General features: G+C 48.9%; 1 protein-coding gene across 1 annotated transcript in view; it reads right to left on the minus strand.

The window, feature by feature from the left end:
• Nucleotides 1-11,258: 11,258 nt before the first annotated feature.
• Nucleotides 11,259-13,271, minus strand: part of LOC119445242 (neprilysin-1-like) — a 35,993-nt gene continuing 33,980 nt past the window's right edge. The window contains exon 16 of the mRNA XM_037709564.2: nt 11,259-12,210. Coding sequence (XP_037565492.2) covers nt 12,111-12,210 — 100 coding nt within the window. The 3' untranslated portion in view covers nt 11,259-12,110. The remainder of the gene's footprint in view (nt 12,211-13,271) is intronic.

Raw genomic sequence — 13,271 nt, forward strand, 5'->3', positions numbered from 1 at the left:
AAGATATCGCGCACGCTTCTGCTGTGGAGCTGGTAGCTTATGGTTATAATTACTTCAGAAAACATGTATTTATTGCGCGAAAATGGAAATTTCGACCCGTTATTGTATACCGCAGTTGCGACACGACGTTCTCCTTCCGGCCAGTGTTAGAGGGGAAAAAATGTCGCAGTTTCGCCCGAAAGGTGAAGCATCAATTGCGTTAGCAAATTAGTAGAGAGCTATTCGGAGTAGGGATAGTAGTTTTATCGGCTGCATAAACTTGGACACATTCGCTTACTAACTGAATTAACAAGCGTGGTGTCAGCGCGCACAAGCAAACATGAGTAGATCACACTGAATGACCGCAGCCAACGACTGTCAGAACGCTGGCAGCAAGCCCAGCTGCCGCAGCGGGCGAAGGTTCGCGCGGTCTATCGCTTCAACGGAAACTGAGCGGCGAATGCACAGCGCATACAAAGGTCAGAGCCGTGTGGAGATAAGAGACGGTGCGGGCGACCGCCACAGCCGGGCAAAGTACAAACGCAGTTGTTGGCAGAGTAGAAGCTGCCCCCCCCCCTCCCGCGCTGCCTTCCCGCTTTCTTGCTTTCGCGTGGGAGATTGAGTGGCCAGTTCCTCTTGCGCCCGGTTGCAAGATACGCATTTCGTGCCGCAGCACAGCGTCGCCCCGCCTCCCTCCCATACCCCCACGGCCTTTCGCGCGACGGTCGCGTTTGCTTTCCGCCGTGCGTTCGCTCTCCGTGATAGCGCGCGGGGGAATACGGCGCGCGGCGATGATTTTATCGCCCTTGGACTTTATACGGAACCTCACGGCGACGCCGACGGTAGAAATCCGGTTGAAGTGTCCATATAATTGCTATCGCAATAATAAGTCTTACTGCGTTCTTGGACCGAGGTCCCTCACCAATGCCGTGCCAGCATGGCTGTCCGAGAAAATCGGCAGCCACATGTTCCCCAAAGTTTTGCCAAACGAAGCTCTGCTAGGCGAGAACTTAATTGAACCAACTCTGAACTCTTAGCTCTGAAGCATAGAGGCCCTCGCGCACCGTGGCTTCGTTTCTGTTAAGAAAGACTACTGATCTGGCTTCGCCAAGAACATTCTTGCAGGGTTCCGGTGCCTGGATCTCTTTCCCAACTTATTTAGCCAGTCGTGAGGGCTCTCCGCAGTACGCAAAAAAATGCATTTCACAATCTTTCAGATACACCAATACCCCGGGGCCTAGGTCGGTGCACTCATGAGTGCACTCACACTCACTCGCATACATTTCAAAGGCGTGAGTGCGAGTGAGTGGATGTGAGTGTCAGTGGAGGTGAGAGCCAGTGAGTGTGAGTGGAGGTGAAAGCCAATGAGTGTGAGTGGAAGTGAGTGTGAACGTGACTGAGTGCTGCGTGAGTGGAGCTGAGTGTGAACGTGACTGAGTGCTGTGAGTGTGAACAAAAGTGAGCGGAAGTGAGTGTGAACGTGGTGAGTGCTTGAACGATAAGCAGAGGTGATATCGGTTCACCTTGCTTGCGGCAAAATGGAGGCACGTTGTGTGTACAAGCTCACTCGCGGTGATGACTTATCGCGCTAGCAGATTGTGCACGCCAAGATAGAAACCACTTACTGAGGTCGTAATAATCCAAGGTGCTCCGGCGGCGGCCGCATGGGTGTCGTATCTTGAAAGCGATCTGCGACGTGGAAAAAGTGCGCGCCCGCGCGGGCCTCCTCTTCAAAGCGATTTGTGACGTGAACAATGTTCAACTAGAGCCGGTAACTTCGTATGCGCTGTGTTTTCGGCGTTTATAGTTCGCTTTGAAGCGAGAGGCGGCATGAAGGTCAATTCGCTTGCGGCTATACCTGCGCCTCCTTACTCCAGCGTTCTGACAGCGAATTTCCGCGGTCATCGAGCGAGCTGCGTTCATGTTTACCTGTGCGCGCGTGACACCGTGCTTGTCTATATAGTTAGTAGGCGAATGTTTACAAGTTTATACGGTCCATTAAACTACTATCCTTGCTTCGTATAGCTCTCTACTAATTTGCTATCGCAATCGAAGCTTCGCCTTTCGGGCGAAACTGCGACATTTTCTTTAATACGCCAGGGAATATGTATGGGCTGGAGCGCTGATGGCAGACATATATCCAAATCATGACCGGCAAATTTTGCCATGACTTCCACTGAGTGAAGACGCTTAATACCGTGCGATTTGCTACCCCTTCGCTGGTCATCCGCCTTCAGAGGGTGGAATGGCTCCTCATTTTCTTCCTGCTTCCCTCTTAATTGTACACGTACAGGCTCCTTACATAAACAGGTAGAGCGGAAGAGGGACTAGCCAAGTTAGAACAGAGTAACAGACACGCACGCTCGCATACATGGAGAAAAAGCGAAGATGCAATGATAGATACCGCTTTGTTCTTCCTTTTGTGTTTGTTTCGGCGTTAAGTTTTTGACTAAGTATATGGACAGTCAATCTCTCCCTCTATTTCCCGCTCTCTTGGCTCAATCCGACCGGCAAGCATGCACACGTCCTAATGTCAATGCCAAAGAAATGGACAGAGAGAGGTTGGGGCTGACGTCAATGTTTACGTCACCATGAATAAACTGAAAAGAAAACTTTAGTCGTGCTAGTTTTGCTTTACTTTGCAGTCTTGATAAACAATGAATCCGTTAACTTCTATTTATTTAAACAGAACCCCATTGCCTTCCTCTGCACCCCTTCCATTGTTGCAAGGAATTCTTTTGTGTACGGAAACCAAACAATATTGGCGTGCTCCGGCACTGTTCGAACAAGCCTTTTGCAGGCCAGCAAATTTTATCTGGGGGCGCAAGACGAAGGTGTCTTCTCAGAAAGAAGAGTCGTTTTAGTGCTCAGCATGTACATTGATTTCCACTTGAGGTTATTTTGTTAACATAGCTTTCCCATCGGAGAGCGTATGTTAAAGTGACACCTAAATATTTACGCTGAAATGCACAAGTGAGAGGTGTGTCGTTTCTGCCATCCTGACACTCCTGACACTCCTGACACCAAGAAAAGGCAGAATTTTGTATATGGTGATTATCACTGTGATTAATTTCGCGGTAGGAAATACAATAGTAAGCGAATAGACAGATGTTACCATGTAATCGGGAAGGCAAATCTTTTATGTATATTAAAAATAACTGGGCCCAAAACACTGCCTTGGTGCACTCCCGATGCAACAGGTGCTAGATTGGAAGCTTCGTTATGAATAAACACGAATTGTGAGCGGTATAGATCGGCACAGTGACTCATGAGTGCACTAACTCACACTCGCACTCATTTCAAAGGGGTGAGTGTCAGTGAGTGTTAGTGCAGGTGAGTGAGTGTGAGTGCAGGTGAGTGCGAGTGAGTGCCAGTGAGTGCGAGTGGAGGTGAGTGGGAGTGTGGGTGAGTGCTAGTGAGTGTGAGCGGAAGTGAGTGCGAGTGAGTGCCTGTGAGTGTGAGTGGAGATGAGTGCGACTGAGTGTCTGTGAGTGTGAGTGGAGGTGAGTGCGAGTGTGAGTGAGTGTCAGTGAGTGTTAGTGCAGGTGAGTGAGTGTGAGTGCCTGTGAGTGCGAGTGAGTGCCAGTGAGTGCGAGTGGAGGTGAGTGGGAGTGTGTGGAGTGCTAGTGAGTGTGAGCGGAAGTGAGTGCGAGTGAGTGCCTGTGAGTGTGAGTGGAGATGAGTGCGAGTGAGTGTCTGTGAGTGTGAGTGGAGGTGAGTGCGAGTGTGAGTGAGTGTTAGTGCAGGTGAGTGAGTGTGAGTGCAGGTGAGTGCCTGTGAGTGCGAGTGAGTGCCAGTGAGTGCGAGTGGAGGTGAGTGGGAGTGTGGGTGAGTGCTAGTGAGTGTGAGCGGAAGTGAGTGCGAGTGAGTGCCTGTGAGTGTGAGTGGAGATGAGTGCGAGTGAGTGAGTGTGAGTGGAGGTGAGTGCGAGTGTCAGTGAGTGTTAGTGCAGGTGAGTGAGTGTGAGTGCAGGTGAGTGCCTGTGAGTGCGAGTGAGTGCCAGTGGAGGTGAGTGGGAGTGTGGGTGAGTGCTAGTGAGTGTGAGCGGAAGTGCATGAGTGCGAGTGAGTGCCTGTGAGTGTGAGTGGAGATGAGTGCGAGTGAGTGTCTGTGAGTGTGAGTGGAGGTGAGTGCGAGTGAGCGCCAGTGAGTGTGGGTGGAAGTGAGTGCTGTGAGTGTAAGTGGAGGTGAGTGTGAACGTGAGTGAGTGCGGGGCCTGGAAAAAATTATGGTGAGTGAGTATTCTCCCACACTGCCGACCTATGCCCCGGGGTCACTTTCAAAATGCTCTCTCCATTAGACACATTACATTGTTTCCATCTCTCCTTCCATTGCTATAAGCACGCTTGCAAGTCTTCTGTTAAGCGCTTCAGCAGCGATGTCGTTTCTGTTTGAATTGTCGTCACATATATACACCCGAAATGCCGCTCCCGGAGCACGAATTTGCACTTGGGGAAAAAAAAAAAAGACAAGAAAAATTTGCAATGGGCTAAATATGGTGTGATTAGGTAGGGTGTTCCAGCACAGTGATAAAATTGCGTGCTACAAAAGTCGCAGTTTCGCCCGAAAGGCGCAGCATCGATTGCGATAGCAAATTAGTGGACAGCTATACGAAGTAAGGATATCAGTTTTATCGGCCGTGCAAACTTGTGAACATAGTCATACTAAATTGGCAAGCGTCGTGTCACGCGCGCACGAGCAAACGTGAACGCATATCTCACTCGATGACCATGGAAACTTGCTGGAGTGGGGAAGCGCGGGAGCAGCAGTAGCAAGCGAATTGACCGTCGTGCTGCGTCTCGCATCAACGCGAACTAAGCCCCGAAAACACAGCACACGGCGGACTGCGTTCCGGTCGCAGATGGCTTTCAAGATACAGCGGCCCGGGTGGGCGCGCGCGGCGACCGGAGTCGAGTACGCTCTCTTAGAGGGACACATGCAAAGGTCCAGTCGAATCGGGCTCGCGGTTTTGTTTTTGGCCGCTTAAGGAATAGGAAGCAGGTGATTTTTCGTGTGTCCGTTAAAAAAATGGAAAAAGATCAGTATCGGTCGGTGATTCGATTCTTGTTTTTGGAAGAGAAATCGCGCAGCGAAATCAAAGAGCGACTGGATGCCGTCTACGGTGAGTCTTCTCCTTCGATGGCAACCGTCAAAAATTGGTTCAACGCGTTTAAACGTGGTCGCACGTCGGTTTTTGATGAGCCTCGCCCAGGGGCCCCGCAAACGGCTACCACGGCCGATAACGTGGCAAAAATTCACGACCTCGTATTGGCAGGCCGCCGACTGAAGGTGCGCGAGACAGCTGAGACAGTAGGCATCTCAAAAGACCGCGTGGGTCATATCCTGCATGAAATTTGGGGCATGAGAAAGCTGTAGGCGCGATGGGTGCCGCGTTTGCTCACTCCGGACAACAAGTGCATCCGTGAGACCACTTCAGAGCAGTGTTTGAAGCTGTTTAAGCGCAATATCCGAAGGAGTTCCCGCGTCGTTTTGTGACCGTCGACGAAACATGGATCCACTGGTACACAACAGAGACCAAAGAACAGTCGTAACAGTGGACTGCACCCGGAGAACCTGCTCCGAAGAAGGCGAAGACTGTCGCATCGGCCGGAAAGGTGATGGCCACCATCTTTTGGGATTCTCAAGGTGTGATATTCGTCGACTACCTTGAGAAGGGCAAAACGGTGACAGGACCCTACTACGCCGAATTACTGGGCCGATTCGACACCGAATTGCGAAAAAAACGGCCACATTTGGTGAAGAAAAAGGTGCTCTTCCACCATGACAACGCGCCAGCTCACACCTGCGCCGTCGCCACGGCCAAGTTGGTCGAACTGGGATACGAAGTGGTGCCCCATCCAGCGTATTCTCCAGATTTGGCCCCCAGTGATTTCTTCTTGTTTCCCAACTTGAAAAAGTCACTGTCGAGGAAGTTATCGCCGCTACAGAAGCCTACTTTGCAGCTCAGGAGAAAACGTATTTTTCTGACGGGATCAAGAAGTTGGAGGATCGCTGGGTCAAGTGTATAGAGTTGAAAGGGGACTATGTTGAGAAATAAATCGACACCATTCCAAAATTTTCATTTTTCTTTTGAAGGCTAAGTACTTATCGGACCGCCCTCGTAATTGCTATCGCAATAAAACACGCACCATTGTGGTGAAGAATCTAGCGCCCCTTCTACAAATTTGTTCGCACGCGGCGCACACGATCTCACGGACACTTCAGGTAGAAAACTCCATTTATAGTTTGATCTTGAGGTACAAATTTATGATGCGTAATCCAGTGGCATTAAAAAAAACTCAATCAGCATGACTGATTTTTTATTTGTTCTCCCGCGCATTTTTTTTTTTTTTTACCTTGGCTCATCTTTCTTTTTCCACACCTTGCTCTGCGACTTCAGATCGATGTATTCGTAAATCCAAGTTTCGTCTCTGGTGACGGCCCTTCGCTAGAATTCATCGCGGTCGTCTTCGTTTTCCTAATCTGTTCGTCGCATTTCTTGCTCGGGAGTCACCAGATTCCGCACCATCATCACGCAGACCTTTTGAATCTACAAACTTTCGGTCAAAATCCGGTCAAAATCTAAACCAAGTACATCTGCTATCATGAGTTTTTCGGCGGTAACTGAGCTCAAGAGAACGCACACGAGTACAATCGATGTTTTCGTCTTCGCATGAAGTGGAGGGGGGGCATGTCTTGATCTTGCATCGTCCTTGGGGTCTTCACGGTATTCCCGGAAATGGGGCATCCACTTGAACACAGATCTGTGGAAAGAATGCCTTTTGCAACATTTGATAGATTTCACCATTCTTGCCAGGGGCGTAGCCAGGGGGGGGGGGGGGTTCAACCCCCCCCCCCAAATTTTTTCCGCACCCCCCCACTTACCCAACCTTTGTTTTCGTCGCTTCGCGCTGACATAATTCAGGAAACCGGTGCTACTACCACAATTTCATTCCTGGGCGCTTTCGTTTGGGTTGGTTTTGTACAGCGAATCATGTCTGCATGTGGAAAAAACTGTCACGGTGTTTGTCAAGGCTTTGACACTCTGTGAAGTTTTGGGCGAGAATGTGGCGGCCGCATTCTGAAGCAACAAATGCGGCAGCCGCATTTTAGATGATTTTTTCGCCATGGCAAAGCGGAAACGCGGCGGAAAGTCGTTCTGCTTCACTGGAAGCTACACTAGCATGTAAACAACCGGTCGTAAAATTGAACATGGCACCAAAAGTGTAGGCTGTAATGCTGATTGACGCGATCAAGAACCAGCCCTTGCTCTACGACAAGAGTGGCACTAAAACGTACTGTCAGCAATACTCGCGATAGTATTCAACGTCGCGCGACCGGAGGGGCGGCAACGAAGCCTTGGCGTGACCCAACTTGTCGCGCTTTTGCAAAGCCAGGCGAACCCACCACCGCCGTTTCCGAGGTGTCCGCGTCTTCCGTTTATTCACTGACCATTTCTACAAAACGAGTAGGTAGAAGTATAAAAGCCATTTCTTCTTCCACTTCCATGGCAGACAATAGTTAGGCAGATTCTTCGTTGGCACTCCATAATTCTCCTCGCACGTGTACGGTATGTTGCAGAAGTCGCGGGGTGCTTTTCTCGTCGCGACGATAGATTGGGAGCGTAGGTCTCACGTAGGACGCACAGGTTTTGGCGAGCCCCAACACAAGGGCCAGCCTGGGTTTTAGCTGTGGTGTTCCCGTTGCCCCTTTGGTGTCCTGGAGGCGCCGACAATACGAAATGATGAAATGTTATTACAACTTGTAAATAAAAGCTAATAAAGAAATATTATCACGCCTAGGCACCAACCTGTGACTCAGCGCTACCGCGCCCGTGTGCGGAGAATTACGGAACGCCAACGAGGAATTTACCGAAGGTCGCAGATGACACGCGAAGTTGCGTAAAATGATCACTTTTGATGACGGTACGTGGGTCAAAGAATGAACATACCGCTCGAAATAATGCGATAATGAGCGCCACCACGCCGACAAACGTACGCAGACTAGATGGATCTGGACGAAAACGGCAGCGGCGGCCGCGGCGGTAGCAAAACAAATGTGAACAACTTGGACTGGCGCGGAAAAAATTTTCCGGCCGCTTTGGCCTTTCCGGCCGCTTTGGCCTTTCCGCCCGCTTGCCGCTTCCCAAGTGTGAACGTAGGCTTAGTCTGCGCTAGAAACGTCTCTTGTTTGCGATTGCGCTCCTACGGAAGGCTGGTAATTACTGTTGTGTTGTTGAATCCCAAACCAGCAATTACGGAAGGCTGGTAGTTGCTGTTTTGTTGTGGAATCCCAAACCAGCAATGTACACACGAAGGGGTTGATGACAGCAGTGAAATTCCACCGACTCGCAATAGAATGCACGAAACAGACAGCCGACAAGCATGAATTACTGCTGCGCGCAGTACAGCATAAGTAAACTCTTGTTGCAGGCGCTGACAGTTCTCGTCGGAGTTCACGCGTCCTGATAAATTGATTATGTGCACTATGCACTGAACAATACCGGAGTTCATTCCTGCATCACTAGTACGCCAATCAGTCGAGATTCTGTGAGGTACAAGGCCGCTTCCTGTTTGCACCGGCGTAAGTGAAGCAGAAATGAGTCGCACGCACTACTTAAAATGCGTACACATGCCATATCTATGCTGTGCGGTAAAATATTCTGTACAATTCTGAATCTGTTGACGTAAAGGCAAATGACGGCTGCACGCTTGCACACAGCGGAAGACACAGCGGCCCATGCATTTGCCGCAAGAAATGCAACCCTCTCGTATGAGGGAGCAGGGCGACGAAAGCTTCGAAAAAAAAAAAAAAATCCTTACGCGTTTTTGCGCGTGTTTAAGTTTTCTAGCGCAAAGACGCAGCGAACAAGCTATTGCTATGGGAGTAGGTATAGCCTGGTCACACGTGCATTTTCACGCGTATAGCCGTCCTTGACTTGTGAAACGCACTTCGCCCCGACGAGGACGACGCCATCTGCGCTTAACTGAAATTAACAATTAATTATGTCTTCTCCGATCGCACGGGTCGTCTCAATGATGCGTTTTCGAAGACTAGTCAATTCAGTGGCGCGATGAGAGACCGTTGCTCCAAACGCCCACTGTACCTGTCGTACTTACTGTATTTACTGAGCTTACTTTACTTTTTACTTCATTTCTTCACAAGCACACACACACGCGCGAGGGGGGGCCATGTCTTTGATATACATGTATAGAGTCTGCTTAAACTACCGATATTTATTATCGATCACGTGACCTAGAGGAAAGCGGAAGCTTGCCCCCCCCCCCCCCCCCCCCGAAAAAAACACTTTCTGGCTACGCCCCTGATTCTTGCCCAATTTCACAAGAAATTTAATATTGATCCTTCGTTCCGTCTCCGTCTGTTCATCAGTCTCCACTTCGACAAGGAGGAGGAGGGCAAAGTTTATTTTCGTCAGATGCAGAGTTATTTGAATTACTGGGTTTCTTCTGCTAGGCGGCGTGAGGTGGCCGTTAGCCCTTCACTTTCGGCGACCTCCAAAGCCCAGTTGACGGTCCGCAGCTGGACCGCGGGATCCGAGCTGGACACCGCTACCTCCCAGTCCGATCCACTTCGACAAAGCCTAAAAGTGGGTTCGACAAGAAGTGCACGCATGCAATGTCGAGTGGAGAGAGCGAAAGAGCGGCGCTCTCTCACTTTTCTGCTGACTTACGTGCTGCATGAACACAGCTGTGAGAACATTGCGCCCCATTTGAACAAGGATGACGATGGTATCTCTGTCACTTCACACCTGGGGCAAGAGACAGTGTTTCTTTGAAGACAATGCATGTCATCCTTAGCGAGTTACCGGCACTTTCTTGTATCGGGTATGTCTGTTTCTAACCTGTTTGTAACCTGCTTCTAGACTCTTTCGTGGACCGACCCCGAAGCTAGTGCATTCTAAATACCGGGTTTTTTTTTTTTTTTTTAAGGCCATATAAAAGTTACTCGTGGTAGATAGAATGATGGTAGTTATTGAGCTGGATTAGTCAAAGAGACGGGCATTACTTGCACGGGAAAACGAAATGAATTATCGACTATTTAACAAAGATTTACTAATTATCTTACGAATTAATACTTTGCTGCACATGTCGCAATTTACAAATTGTAGCCGGTGAGTTTGCAAGGTGCATCCACTTGGAACAAATTTTAAAGCCGACATCAGTTTCGAGGTAGTATCCGCCGCGGTGGCTCAGTTAGCTAAGGAGTTGCGCAGCTAAGCACGAGGTCGCGGGATCGAATCCTGGCCGCGGCGGCCGCATTTCGTTGGAGGCGAAATGCAAAAACGCTCGTGTGCTTGCGTTGTAGTGTACGTTAAAGAACCCCAGGTTGTCAAAATTAATCCGGAGCCCTCCACTACGGCGTGCCTCATAATCAGAACTGGTTTTGGCACGTAAAACCCCAGAAAGAAGAACAGTTTCGATATAGTCATTCCCAAAGTGTGTGCCGAAATACGAGTACATGGGCGTTGCAGTTACTTTAGTGCTTCAATCCATGAAACGGTGCTTAAAAAAGTGCATGGAACAACAATGCATTTTTACAGCAAATTTAACGGCGCATATCCCGAAGCCAGTGCGATCCTTAGAAGTGGTGTCAAGTGAATATGCCTTGCAAACTCACCGGCTACAATTCGCTCGTTGCAATATGTACCGGGCAGTAAATTATTTAAAAAAATAATTAGTGAATTTTTTTAGTTGATTATGCACTTCGGTTTCTGGTGCGAGTAATGTCCGCCGCTTCGAGTAATCCAGCTCAAGGGCAACAATTACACTATGCGCTACAGGCGACATTTACAAATTCTGTATGGTCTCAAGAAACACCCTGTATAAGTGCCCCTGGAATTATTGGGTATCTACATGACACTGGGTATGCGCCTCGGAATTTACTGGTTATGTAATGACTATGATGATGATGATTGATTGATTATGCTTTAGATTGTGATGATGATAATTGTTATGGTGATGATGATGATGGTGACAGAAGACGCCATACATTTGGAGTGGGATTCAATTGACGTCGATCAAACGTTGTCGCTCCAGCGCGGCTCTCACCATCAATCATATGGTTCTCACTCGCCCAGGAAGACATTGCTTTTCATAGACTTCAACTAGACGTTCAATCGCCTTCCAAGTTTTTTTTTTTTCTATCACTTTTGTCTCGGCTGCTCTGTTTAACGTCACACTGCAAAGTCAGATACGGTAGTTTTCTTTAGCTTTGTTTGCTTAAGGTGAACTTCCAAATATTTTTAAGAAAAAGGTGTTTTTATTCACTGAAAAACAGTTGAGCTCGAATGTCCTTCTTGCAAGAACGCCGGCTAGGTATACGTACATATTCGCGTGTCGCCGTGAATGCATTCAAGCAAGAAACGAAAGGAAAAGGAAATAAAAAGTTGAGAGGGTCGTCCGGAAATTCTTTTCATTTCGCGGGGATTTTCAGTTGCGGGCGCCGCATTGGCGCGACGTTTAAATGACACAGTTCTGACTACACGTTAGGTTGATGTTAGCGTACACTTAACACCTCCGAAAGACGGATATGTAAAAACACCTGTTAACAACAAAGTCGCTGTCTCCATACGCGCGGTAATATGCACATGTGAACAGTCTTACAAGTCGCGTAAACGGAAACGCGTTTTTTGTTTCTCGTTGCTTTTTTTTTTTTTAGCTTGACTTCGCAAAGCTGAGATGGAAGTTTCGAATGGCAGCTTGGCGCATCCGCACCCAGAACAAGTATTTGGGTGCCCACCGCCGCCCAGCACAAAGTTTGGAGAGTGGTGGCATCGGCGAAGTTCTCTCTGGTATCGCTGTAAAGACGTTCGAAAGAAAGGAGAAAAACGCGAACAGTCGTTCGGCACACACTTTGGCACATGTGATAAGCGCTGCCGTCACTGCAGTCGCGTCGCCATTTTCTGTCTCCGCACTGGTGTCCGGACACCGGTTCTGTTTCGTCTCCCCTGGCGAACCGCACGCACGTCTATCACGGGGCGTGGTTCAATGTTGGGTGTGCTGGGATAGCACGCTTTAAGCCAAGGGTCCAGCAGTGCATAGCCATGAGGCGGCTGGCGTTGAGGCTCGTTTTCTCGTCGCCAGTCGCTCGCGCACTCTGCTGCCGCCCTTTCACCAGACGGAGCACTTCTTGGCTGGATTCATACGGCTCATGTTGGGGCAGTTGTATGCTCGGGAGAAGTCGTACGAGTTGGACAGTGGGCCCAGAACCCTGCGACACCGCAGAGGGCAAAAGAAGTGCGAAATAAATTATCCAATCCTTTAGCGAACCTTTAAAGCTGCTTACGTAATGATATAGATTCAAAATCTCTTATGACTTGCATAAACTAGTTTGCACGGAACCATATGAAGCCAACAGACAGTGAAAACAAGGCAAGCCTAAGGACATTAGTTAGTTTAACTGCAGAATTAACAATGAAAAGGAGAAACAAATTAAGGTGGGACTAAAGGCAACTAGTTGCCGTTGGGAGTCGTACCCACAACCTCCGCATGCCACGTTCAACTGAGCTACGGCCGTGGCTGTCCACTTTCTTGAGTATTTGTGCATGTGTAGTAAACCGTCGTATGCTACCTCAAGGTATCAGGGCCGCTGGGGTTGAGACCTTCGCCATGCAATGAACGAGAAGTTTAAGGGAGACCGAGAAGCTCAATGTCCATTTGTGCTAGGTCAACTTTGACGTTCACAAGGGCGTCCTCTACAATTTAGTGCGTTCATGCACAGAGGGCTCCTATTTAAATACATGGGAACTGGGAAATATTCTCGGCAACCACAGCACCGATTCTAATCAGGTTTGTTGCATTTAAAAGAAAAGGTTAGAATCTATTGATTGCATGAAGCAAATTCTTAATTTAGGCCGTCATTTTACGGCTTATTTGTCTGTGGCTAAGATCCCGGGATGTTTTTGGCGTCCGTCGACAGAAAACTATGTCCTCATCAATGGCTCATACCCCCGTAAGCAAGCAAAAATGCAATGGCTCATACGCTCGTAAGGCAGAGGCTACAAGCACTCAGCAATGTGAAGCGAACAGCGCATAAGTTCTTCGGAATCACGCATACAATATACAGAACAGCATACCTTTCATTAAAGAACAAGCTCAAAACAAGCATCCGAACCACATAATTGATGATGAGGCGCTTCTGATAGCAATGCGAAGCACGTCGCGCTCCCCGCATACGTTTCCCAGTAAAGATTACTGTTGCGCAAGCTGCCGCGGCGACGCCAGCTTGCGACGTGGGGTGTGACGTCCCTATAGCCTTTCGTGTATAAAATA

Source organism: Dermacentor silvarum, chromosome 3, assembly GCF_013339745.2.
Source record: "Dermacentor silvarum isolate Dsil-2018 chromosome 3, BIME_Dsil_1.4, whole genome shotgun sequence".
Lineage (NCBI taxonomy): Eukaryota > Metazoa > Arthropoda > Arachnida > Ixodida > Ixodidae > Dermacentor > Dermacentor silvarum.